The sequence below is a fragment of the Drosophila hydei genome, unplaced genomic scaffold (genome assembly GCF_003285905.1).
Source record: "Drosophila hydei strain 15085-1641.00,03,60 unplaced genomic scaffold, DhydRS2 tig00000237-arrow-arrow-pilon, whole genome shotgun sequence".
Lineage (NCBI taxonomy): Eukaryota > Metazoa > Arthropoda > Insecta > Diptera > Drosophilidae > Drosophila > Drosophila hydei.
The window spans coordinates 238,580-250,613 of NW_022045691.1; the positions used below are offsets into that span (position 1 = coordinate 238,580).

At 34.4% G+C, this 12,034-nt stretch overlaps 1 protein-coding gene across 17 annotated transcripts in view; it reads right to left on the minus strand.

Annotated features, from left to right (window-relative positions):
- Positions 1 to 12,034, minus strand: part of LOC111593503 (small conductance calcium-activated potassium channel protein) — an 83,920-nt gene continuing 71,886 nt past the window's right edge. For 8 of the 17 annotated variants that reach the window (XM_023306275.2, XM_023306276.2, XM_023306279.2 and 5 more), the window contains 7 exons: positions 7,644 to 7,779; positions 5,712 to 5,822; positions 5,012 to 5,139; positions 2,090 to 2,159; positions 1,892 to 1,993; positions 1,631 to 1,812; positions 53 to 239 (listed from right to left, as the gene is read on the minus strand). In XM_023306275.2, the coding sequence (XP_023162043.1) occupies positions 74 to 239; positions 1,631 to 1,812; positions 1,892 to 1,993; positions 2,090 to 2,159; positions 5,012 to 5,139; positions 5,712 to 5,822; positions 7,644 to 7,779 (895 nt within the window). In that variant the 3' untranslated portion in view covers positions 53 to 73. Of the gene's footprint in view, positions 240 to 1,630; positions 1,813 to 1,891; positions 1,994 to 2,089; positions 2,160 to 5,011; positions 5,140 to 5,711; positions 5,823 to 7,643; positions 7,780 to 9,790; positions 9,927 to 12,034 lie in introns of those variants that run through there. The other 9 variants (XM_030223568.1, XM_023306277.2, XM_023306273.2 and 6 more) reach the window with 7 other exon arrangements.

Consider the following 12,034-nt stretch of genomic DNA (forward strand, 5'->3'; position numbering starts at 1 on the left):
CGGTCGTTGTCATGGCTCTTAATGGATGCATCTCAATGTTAATCACGGAGTTGGAGCGCTCTCTGTCTGATATTCAGCTGCCGTATTTGTTGGAAGATGCGTAGCTATTAACTGCAGATCCATTTGATGGCATGTGAGTATCAGGCACTAAATGTGGTGTTCTACTAGATATAGGTGGCAAAATAGGGCTTGTTGGCCAATGGTAAGTAGCAGCGGCGTTATTGGATGAGGGTACACTTCTATGCAAAAAGCAGTATATATATAATATATATATATTAATTCTCAATTAGATTCGCTTTGCGACCGGAAAAGAGCGGCGTTTTTACTATTTTTGTTTTCATTATTAATCAACAATTATCAATTCATTATCATTAGCATTAGATTATGTTAATGGTTCAATGTGTGTGAGCTCGATCAATATGCCAAAAGATAGCTATAGCTCTATGAAATGAGATAAAAAAGCCATATGGAATGCATTTTCAAACCAATCAAATCAACTCTCAGCACTTTCTTTACTTTTTACTCTTCCAATTCCAAAATGCAAATTGATAGCACTCACAGACACACACTCTCTCACGTTTTCTCGGCTTTCTCAGCTTTCTCAGCTTTCTCAAAAATAATCACATGCATCTTGCATAGAAGAAGAAAATGCCACAAAATTTGTTTGATGTTGGGGAATTGTTGGGTTCTCGGTGAGTTCGATCTATTGCAAACAACTGGAACTACTTGGACTCTCACAGTGACTCAGACACACACACAAAAAAAAACGACAAATAAACATAGAACAGAAGGGGGTAAATGAAAACAACAAATGTATATCGATAGTTGAAGTCCACTGAACGCTGTCAGGGCTGACTTGGTTTCGATAGCGATAAATATCGTTGAGGTAAGGTAAGCTGTTAATAGACAGTTAACTGCATTTGCTTGTTCGCTATGTGATTGGCAGACGATAACGATATATCGATAGTTTATAAATATTAAATCGAAAAAAACAATGACCATATATCGATATATAATATTGCGTTGACATGCTACAATATATCGATACATATCGATCATTAATAAATATGCATGGTTATCGATTGCTTGATAGATGTCAACATATCGATATATCAGTAGCCACTAAGACAGCAAAAATATTTATATATTTTATATAAATATTTATATTAATTGTTATCGATTGTTTAAGAGATGATTTTATCGATTGGCTATAGGTATTTAAGTAGGCTTGCTCAATCGATAACTTTTAGTCGATATATATATATATCAATACTCAATAAATAATCGATGTTATCGAGGTATACATATATCGATAGCACCAAATGATTGACTTGCTGATATAAAGTGTATGGCTTGAACTGATCAGTTGCTGATCGATAGTCTGTGCACAATTGTGTGTTGCTTAAACTTGAGCCAATTTTTCAAGTTGAAATTACAATTAAAAATTGGATTATCGATTTGAAGTCATGCAGTTGAATATCTAGTGGACTTCAACTATTTGCGTAATGCAAATGATATGTGCGAGCGATGACGATGACGATGACGATGAAGATGATGGTGACGATGACGATGACGATGACGATGATGCAATGCACAAGCTAATTGCGAATATGGTTAGTGTGGCACTTACCTAGAGTGGGGGAACAGCATGGGGGCCGCATTGAACATGGATTGGGGCGTGGGCGGCTGAATCGATGGCTGAATGGCAGCGGCTGCTGTGTCCGGGTGTAGAAAGTTGCGGCGTTGCTCGATGCGCTCCTGATGCTGAGTCAGACAACGCGATAATAGATCTGGAAGGCTTTCCATGTGCTCCTGAAACGAAGAAGAAGAAGAAAGCGAAGGATCAGTAATCGATAACAACTATCGATAACCAAACTCGAGCTCTACTCACTTGTAGACTTTGCATTTTATCCTCTAGATTCGTTAGGCGCTCCTCAATGGCATCCTGCCGGCTCGACATTTCCGATATTATTTCATAGACCGTATTTTGTGTCTGCGATGAAAATATTTGGTATTTTTTGGTTGTTTTTTTTTTAAATATAAATAATACTAAAATTGCAAGACTGAAGTATTGGGGACTGTTAACTACCTTGGCCATATCGGTTATTGTGTTTGCATTATCCATTAGTTTGCGTTGATCCATTTTAACCTTTCGCAACCTAGTGGCAGGCGGGGGGAAGAATCATCAAGTTTATAAACGATATTATTGAATATAGACAAACAAGATCTAGTTCATTATTTCGTTACATCATTCATTGATCATTGTGATAGATCGAGCAATGCATTGATGTAGCAATGCTCGAGTTTGAGAACGGACATTGCCTCGATCTATAGATTCATATGATATATGGATACATATATATGTCTATATATATATATCTATATATATATATATCTGTTTGATTGTGAGTAAATACAAGAATAAAAACAATTTAGTTTCTGAAAATGTTGTGCATTTTTTTAAATATTTTTTTTGTGCTTTAAAGTGTTTTTTGTTTGTTTTTTTTTTTGCCAAAATAAAAAGTTTGTGTTTTTATTTGTTTTTTTTTTTGTTTTATTTTGTTTTAGTTGCTTTTGGTTTAGCGTTAAGATTGCAGAAAATCGTATCAGAAATGATCAACAGGCAAAGGGCTCTTTACATTTTGTTGATTTCCATCTATATATATATATATATATATATATATATATCTTTATTTATTTACGATAATAAGCGAACTACATGTGAGCTAAAAGCTACTTTTCTCTATTTTGAGCATGATTTCAATCATAAATCTTGTGCTGAAAAACGACTTGAAAAGCTGCTTTGAAAGTTATTGAAGCAATTAAAGCTGGTGTTTCGAATTAGTAAAAGCTTTTATGTCTTTATTGAAAAGTGATTTAAAAGCTCATAGAAATGCTTTAAAAACTGCCTAAAGGCTGGTTAATGAAAGCTGCTTTAGCAGAAGTATGACAAAGCTTGCAAAGCTGCTCAGTATTTGGATGAAAAAGGGCATTAAAATTAGCTTTGAGCTGTCGGTTTAAAATATTTAGTAGAATTTGGTTTGAAAGCTGCTTAATAAGCGTTTGATATAATAAGCTTAGCTGCTTTTAAGCCTGCCTAAAGACTTGCAATTAAAAGTTGTATTAAAAGCTGCTTTAGCTGGCGCCTAAAAAGCTCAATGAAAAGCTCATTTGATAAGCTGCCTCAAACTTAGTTGAATATATTGAGGCAAAGCTTGAAAGCTGATTATAAAGCTTTTTAGTGTGACAGCTACAAAAGCTCTCATATATAGATGTATGTAGGCATGAGTTATATATATATATTTAGATGTATGTATAGGATATCTAGACAAGGTCTCTAGTGTTGATTCAGTTTGAGTGTTGCAAAAGCTGTCGAAAGTTTTAGATATGAGTTTCTGGAATATTAACGCTGCATGCTAGGTATTTGTGGCTAGTTTTCGGTATTATCATAACGTAAAAACAGGGCTTTACAACCTATTTACAGGCTAGTAAAACGAGTTCAATCATTTAAATATGTAGATTTTTTTCATAGCTTTTTGGTTGTTTGATTAATTGATTTGATTTTTAGTTGGTTATTGCACTCATTGATTGCTGTTCATTATCGCATTAGTTCGGTAATTCTATGTACATTTGGGATGGTATAGAGCATATATTGTATATAGAAGCAGACTCTTCACATTCACATTACGATTCGATATGATTGCTAGGCAGAAAACAAAATGAAAAACTGAACAAGAAGAAAGCTTGGATATAGTTTTGAGCTCTGAGGGGAAATACGCGCGAGCTACCAGACCGAATGCATTGGGAGTTGCAAATTTTTTAGCATACTTTTTGGGGCACGCCAATTGAAATGTGAGACCCACTTGACAAATATGCGCAATCTTCAATGGATTCTTTAATACCCTTCGAATATTTATATACTGCAATGGGTCAAAAACTCAATTTGCACTGCTTTGAGGATATTCGGATATTGGCTAAAAGCTTTCGCCTTATAATGTGCTAAAGCAATGCTTGTCTTAAGTTCGATAACAGCTGTCGATAAGAGCTGCTGGAACTTGTTATTGAAAGCAAATATAAATAAAAGTCATCAGCTGTTGTCAACACAGTCATTATAAACAGCTATCGGCAAAAACTATCGATAACAGTTGACGATAATATTTATTAAAAACAGATATCGATCCAAGCTATGATTTATAGATATCGATATCGGTAGCCAACATCAATTATCCATAACACAAATCAATAATAACTATCGATAACAAGTAGTGGTAACAGTTATCAATAATAATGATCGATAAGAATTTTTGGTAACAATTATCGATTGCAGTTATCTAAAAAAGCTTTCAATTACATTTGTCGACGGCAGCTATTAATAAACAGTAGTTATCGATAAAAGAAATCGATAATAGTTTTCGAAAATCTTAGCAGACAACAGTTATCGATAACATATTATTGATAATTGCTTCACAGCCAGGTGATCACTAACAGTTATCGATAACATTGATCGATAATCGCTATTAATTGCAGTTAACGGTAGAAGCATTACGCCGTACAATAGGTGCCCCACACACAGACCCACACACACACACATACACACAGTTAGGTATATATAGACGCACATGTATGGACAGTTGGACAAAGGACAAGAACATAACCAAAAATTGTTTGAAAATTGTGATTTTGATGATAGGGTTTAGTCGCACTTTGTTGAGCTGTTCGTAACGGAGCTTTGGTTGGGATTTCGTTCAGGCTATATGGTTGCATTGTACAACAGATCTATTAACTATATATATATATATATACATATACATATACATACATATAAATATATATATATATATATATATATATAGGATATATTTTATTGCTTGAGTCCTTTCATTTGATAGAGGATTCAGTTGTTGTTTTTTTTTTTCAGTTACAAATTCTCGTTATAGATATTGATTTATATTTGTTGGTGGTTCTGACAGTTAGTTGTTGATATTGTTGATAGATCTCTAAAAATACTCACGCATATATAGCTAGAAGGAACTTTCTTTGGTGGGTTCTTACACGGCCGGGATTAACCCGTTTTACTAGTCTTGTATGTTTGTAAATGAGCCAAGTTTCACGTAGAACATTCGCCGCAGCATTTTTCAGCTATATTTTTATGAGAAGAAATGAATTATTAGAAATCATTAGAGTTGTGGGGTAGTTGTGTTCCTCTATTCTACGAGAGTACTGAGTAAAGCCAAACGATCTATTAAACGTCTGTCTAACGGAACTCTTTCAATCACCCAATATCTTTCGTCAGTCCAAGTCAAAGTCTTCATTCAAATTTCAGTTCTTCAGCTAAGCTTTCGGTCATTGGTGTTAAGTCTGTGTGTAACGGTACTCTCTAGAATTCAGTTAAGTAGTTTTTGTTGGTATTTTTTTTTGTATTTCATTAAGTTCAAGTACTCAGTCTACTCTTTACAGTTAGCTGGTTGTATTTCGGTATTTTGTTGTCATTGTTGGTATTTTACTAAGTTTACTAAGATGTCTAAGTGTAACGGTACTTTATAGAGTTAGTAGTATTTTTTTGGTATGTTTTTGTAAATTTGACTAAGTTACGTCCGTGTATGGATGGTATGGTACTCTAAGGAGTTACTTGGACTTGTTGGTACTTTCGGGCATTTGTTGTTGGTATTTAAAAAAGAAATGTGGCTACTATTTATGGAGACGATCTATACCCTTTTTGTTAACTGCGTGTCCATCATAAAGTTGTGCACATGCTTCTCGGCACGGGTCAGCTCCAGCTTGCGTGATACGACAGCGACAAGTAGAGCCGTACAGCCAGCACCCTGTAAAACGATAGTAGAGCAAATCGACATTAGACAATCACATAGAGATGGTATTTTGGAGTATTTTTCTTTCAGATAGTTGCATTGAGTGCACTGCCGCTGGCTGAGCCAGATGCAAGTTGAGCCACAAAATGGCTTCAAGTTGCATCTGGACTTCGCTTGGCCAGTGGGCAGTCAATCATGATTGAATCAGTCGTTTAGTAGAGTGTTTTCTTTTTCGGTTTTCGGTATTCGGTTTTCGTTTTGGTATTTTTTCTTTTAATGCCAGTTAATTGTCTTGGATTAGAAATAGAAATGATTCGTTTTAAGTCCAGAACTTTTGTTGCCTCTCAATAATTTTAGTTGTGTTTTTTTTTTTTTTTTTTTTTTGGTTTGTTTTCGTATTCCTGTCGCCTCTGCCTATGGAAATTTGTTGTACGGATTTTGTATTGTTTTCGAATTCGAATTCTTTGAATCACATAGAAATGAGCGAGAAATGCGAAGAGATGAGAATGCAGGAGAGCAGTTAGATCGTATTGTATGAAATGACTGAGATTGAGTGCAATGTTTAGATGTGGCTTACTCCAAATGCTGTCGCAAATTAGTTGGAAATATATATATATATATATATATTATACATTAATTATACATATATATATATATCTCTATATAATTATATATATATATATATATATATATATTTATATATGTAGATCAGAATCAGAATCAGAATACGTTCCCAAAGTTGTCTATATGTAATACAACAGTTAGAGCTGTGTTTGTGTTAGTATTTTTAGGTACACACATACGTAACAAAAGAGTCTAGAGATTAAAGATTTTTCAGAGCTTAGAGTTTTTAGTATTAAGATTTTTAGTATTTTTTTTATACTTTTTAAAGGTATTTTTTTGTATGACAATTTCAACTTCAAAGACTACGACATGATCAATATGCATGTAAAAAGAGAGAGAGAGAGAGAGAGAGAGAGAGAGAGAGAAGCAGTGAAAGAGGAAGACTGGGAGAGAGAAAGAGAGAGGGAGAGAGAGCGAGCAAGCAAGAGCGAGACGCATATATCTAATAATAAGTAAGAGTTAAGGATAGAGCCAAGAAATTAATTTATACTATAAAGAGAGAAAGAATAAGAGACAGAGAGAGAAAGAGAGAGAGAGATAGATAAATAGAGGTAGGGGGTAGAGTGAGTTGAGTGTAACGGCCCCGTTTTTGATAACATATCGATAACGATAAGTGTTGAATAATACCACATGCATATTATTATTCATACTGCCAACCAGATCCAGATCCAACGCGACAGGACAGATGAGTGAAAAGCGTGAGTTTTGGAATATCTCGTAGCCCTCTCGGTTATCGGCTCTATAGATGTACAATGTGTTATCGATATGCATGTATGTAGGCATGTATGTTTGTATGTGGTAGTATAATATGACGGAAGTACATGATATAAGTACTTAATTAGTAAAACTAATCTAGAGGGGGCGTGGGGCGTTGGGCGTTGGGCGTGGCGTGGGTTAGGTTGAAGGTTGGATGGGTGTATTACGTTGCTGACTAATTTGTTGTTGTTTTTATTTCCAGTGAGTTTGGTTTCATATTTTTGTTGTAGAGCTAAATGCAATTATTTACAAATGAGTTATCGATAAGCCCAAATATCGATAAACGAAATGAGCAAGATGTTCGATTAGAAACAGTTAATTTGAATTGCTAATTTGATGTGTGTGCAGTTGTTGGACAGTTTCTTTTTGAATTTTTCGACTAAAAAAAATAGTATTTTTTTTGGTATATTTTTGGTTTTTTTTTTTTTTTGTTGTAGTTGTAGGTTAAAAACTCACCATTATTCCTGTACTGACAGCGATACCACGTCCACAGTACGTATTCGGAACAATATCACCGAAACCAACACTCAAAAATGTTATCGCTATCAGCCACATTGCATTTAATAGATTCGCATGTTCTTCGTCATGAAATCTGTGTTGTATTACAGTATCCATTAAGTATGTGTATATATATTTGGAATAATATATATTTTCCACATTTTGCATATATATTTTTCGGTATTTTCAGTATTTTATCGGTATTTTTGCAGTATTTTTTGTTTGTAAATTGTAAAACGCAGTCAGGGGCAAAAAATACGCGTTTACATTGGTATTTTTTGTTTGTTTGTTTGTTTTTTTTTTTTTTTGAACGGGTATACGAGCGCGCAGAGCGTATTATTCAGTATTAAATGAAAGGGAAAGAGAGATAGAGAAAAATATCGTATTGTTTTGGCTTAATATACACAAAAACGAACACATAATAAGTATTTAAGAATATATGTAAATCAAAAATAAAAGTTATCGTTTACTCATCGAACAATGAAACAGAAACAAAAGCAAAAGCAAAACAAACAAATGAAACAATAAAAGTTAGGCTCAAACGATTAAGTATATAATAAAAATACTAAAAACGAAAAGCTTCAGAAAGAACAAAACTAGTTTAATCATATAGTAGTAGCAACTGATAGTTAGTCGAACTTGAACTGATGACAGGCATAAAAATTTATAGATTATATATATATATATATAAGGAGAGCGAGAGAGACAGAGAGAGAGAAATGTTGATAAAAAATATGCAAAGAGAAAATGTTTTTTTTTTTTTTTTGGGTATTTGTTTTGGTATTTTTGCTTTTCTTGTTGTAAGACATAGAGTGTATATCTAGGAGACAGAGAGAGAGAAAGTATAGAAAAGGACAGCGACGTGAACCGAGTGACAACAAATTTTTCTCTTAAGAATTTTCAACTTTTTTTTTTTTTCTTTTAATTTTTGGTAGTAGAAATAGAGAAAGAGAGAGAGAGAGAGAGAGAGAGAGTGAGTGCACAACATTACTTTGTTTTTATTTTAGTGACTTAAAATTGAACACAGTTTTGCCCAAAACACACACACACACACATAGAGAGAGAGAGAGAGAGAGAGATATGTACATAGCTATGGGACTATATACATATTTAGGTATTCTATATACATATATATGTGTATAGAATGAGCTGTCAACAAGGATTTGTTGCCTGTTTGTGGTAACGGAGACACAAAACAAAAGTTTGCCAGGCACACACAGACACACACACACACACACACACGCACACATACACAGAGAGAGGCACAGTCAGAGACATAGCTAGAGCAAAACAGTGTAAAAGACATATGAATGCTTATATATATATATATGTGAGTGTGTGGGTGTGTGGGTGTGCATGTGTGTGTGTGCTTAAACATATATACACATATATATGTGAGTGTAGTATGTACGATTATATAGAAGTAATGCAGATGAACATGTTTGAGGGCGGGAAGGAAACACACAAAAAATACGATTTATGCATGAGTTGTTGTTGCTGTTGTTGTTGTTGTTGTTGCTGCTGTTGGGTGGCTTGGAGCTGGTGTCTTGATGATATTAAACAGAAACTTGTCTGCTCTCAAATATTGAGATTTATGGAATGAACTAAACGCGCGCGCAATGCCCTGGCAGGAAGCGGCGACGACGGCGGCGGCAGCAGAAGTTAAAGCTTCAGCTAATCAGCTAAAATCGCGCAGCCGATAACTGTGCTTCTGGCAGATGGCCAACAGAAACACACACACACACACACACGCACACTCATATAGTGTCTGTGTGTGTGTGTGTGCTTGCCCTTCCGCTTTAGCTTTATATCGTATGCATGTTGTGTAACGCTTACGTATACGTAATGCTGTTGTAACATCTGTTATTAACATTGTCTGTAACGCTGTTGTTGTAACATCTGTTATTAACATTGTCTGTTCTGCTACTGTTAACTGTTGTTTGTCTGTTCTGTTGATTTGTTCTGGTTTCTTTATCTTTTTCTCTTGTTTTCTTTTTGATTTTGTTTCGTTATAGATTTGCCTTGTTTTATTTACTCTTTTTTTGTTTGGTATTTTGGTTTTTTTTTTGGTATTTTTGTTTTGTTTTTCTAGTTGGTATACTTACCACCATGCCGCAGGTGAGGGTTATGCCCCGTCCACAGTATGTGTTTGGCACAATGTCGCCGTAGCCGACACACAGAAATGTGATGGCTGTTAGCCACATGGTGTTTAGCAAATTAGCGTGCTCCTCATCGTGGAACCTTCGGTTGGGACATGCGATAGGCGGTATTCGATATGCGATATACGGCATGAGATGTGCAACGGTTTTCGAGTTCGATTTATCGATTCGTTATCGTTATCGGTTCCAGTTATCGATAATTACGATAGTTCATTTGTGTTATCGGTATCGTTATCGATATTAGTTATCGATAAATGCGATAATTCATTTATGTTATCATTATCGGTTTCGAGTTCAGAGTGCAGTTCAGTTGGTAGCAAACATATATTCACATATATACATATATATATACGCACATATATATATGTATATATAATATCGATTTTCATAGACATACATATCGTTTGTTTTTATTTTTGGTATTTTTTTTTATAGTTTTCGGCATTGTATATATATATGTATATATATATATATATTGGTATTGTGATTTGATAAATATCGGTATCAGTATCGGTAGCGGTATCGGTATCGGTATATTCAGTATTCGGTATTCGGATGCGTATGCGTAATATATTTTAATTTTCGATTTTTTTTGTTTTTGATTTTGGTTTTCAGATTGAATTTCATTTTGCAATTTGTGGATACAGAAGTAGGGTGAGAAGTGGAGTAAACAAATAAACAGATGTGAAATTATGTGAACATTTTTTCGTTTTGGTATTTTTTGTTTTTGTTTTTTTTTTTTGGTAATTTTTGTTATCGAAAAGAAAAAACAAATAACAAATAGTACAAATATTATATTTCATTTGCTGTTGTTGCTTTTTTCTTTCATTTTTTGTTGTATAACAATTAAGTATTAGACAAATCGAACAAAGAATCATAAACTATATATATAATACATATATAATTATCAAATCAATAGATACGAATGAAGAGAACAAATATGAAAACACAAAAAGGATAAACGAACATAGAACGAACAAATATATATATATATATATATATATATATATAGATATATATATATATATATATATATATATATATATATATATATATATATATATATATATATATATATATATATATATATATATATAGAGAGAGAGAGAGAGAGAGAGTAGATAGAGAGTGGAATCGATAGAAGGAATCAAGTTCAGAATAATAGAATAGGATAACCGAGAGGGGAACGAATATATGCGTATGTACACACATATATATATATATATATATATATATATATATATATATATATATATATATATGATATATACACATATATAATTATATATAATTATCATCATATTAATTAGGGCTAAGCAAGTAGTTAAGTAGTTAAGTTAGGTTAAGTTTGCATAGACTTCTTTATAAGGCTTAAGCTGAAGGCACAAGCTGAACGAATGAGCGTTATGAATGGAAACTTCTGCTTTGATCATATGTGTGTGTGTGTGTGTGCGTTTGTGTTCCGTTCAGAAAAGTAGCTAACCAGCTGCTAAAGTGACTGACAAACTGCCTGTTAAGCTGACTGATTCACTGAGTAACTGCAAAGAACTAACAGCATTAAGGGCAAAAGAGAGAGAGAGAGAGACTGAGCTAAATGCTAACCAGCTGGCAAAGTGATGGACAAACTGCCTGCTAAATTGATTGATTGACTGACTAACTAGAGGAAGAACTAACAGGAGACAGAGAGAGAGAGAGAACCTGCAGCATGTGAGCTTGAATTACATAGTAAGTAATGTCCCTAATTAATGCCCCGCACACAAACTAACCAGCTGGCAAAGTGACTGACAAACTGCCTGCTAAATTGATGGACTTAACTGATTGGATTAGGAACGTGACAGAGAGAGAGAGGGGGGATGCTGCATGTGAGTACTGCTAGAGGCTAATGGCTTCAATTAGATCAAGACTAATGCCTCGCACACACACATACACACACACACACACACACACAGTTAACCTCAACTATCTAAGCTTAAAAGCAAAAATGTTGCTATCTGCATCTGCACCTGTACCTGCAACTGCAGCTGAGTCACACAACTGTTAAATGCTGCCGACTGCAATTACAGCTCAAGGGCCCGCTTGAGCGTGGGCGGGGCTAATGGAACGGGGCCCGGCGGGGTCGCAGGTCATGTGAGCAAACTAATGAAGCTGAGCAGCAGCTGATGAGCAAACATGAAATGATGAGCCAACGAC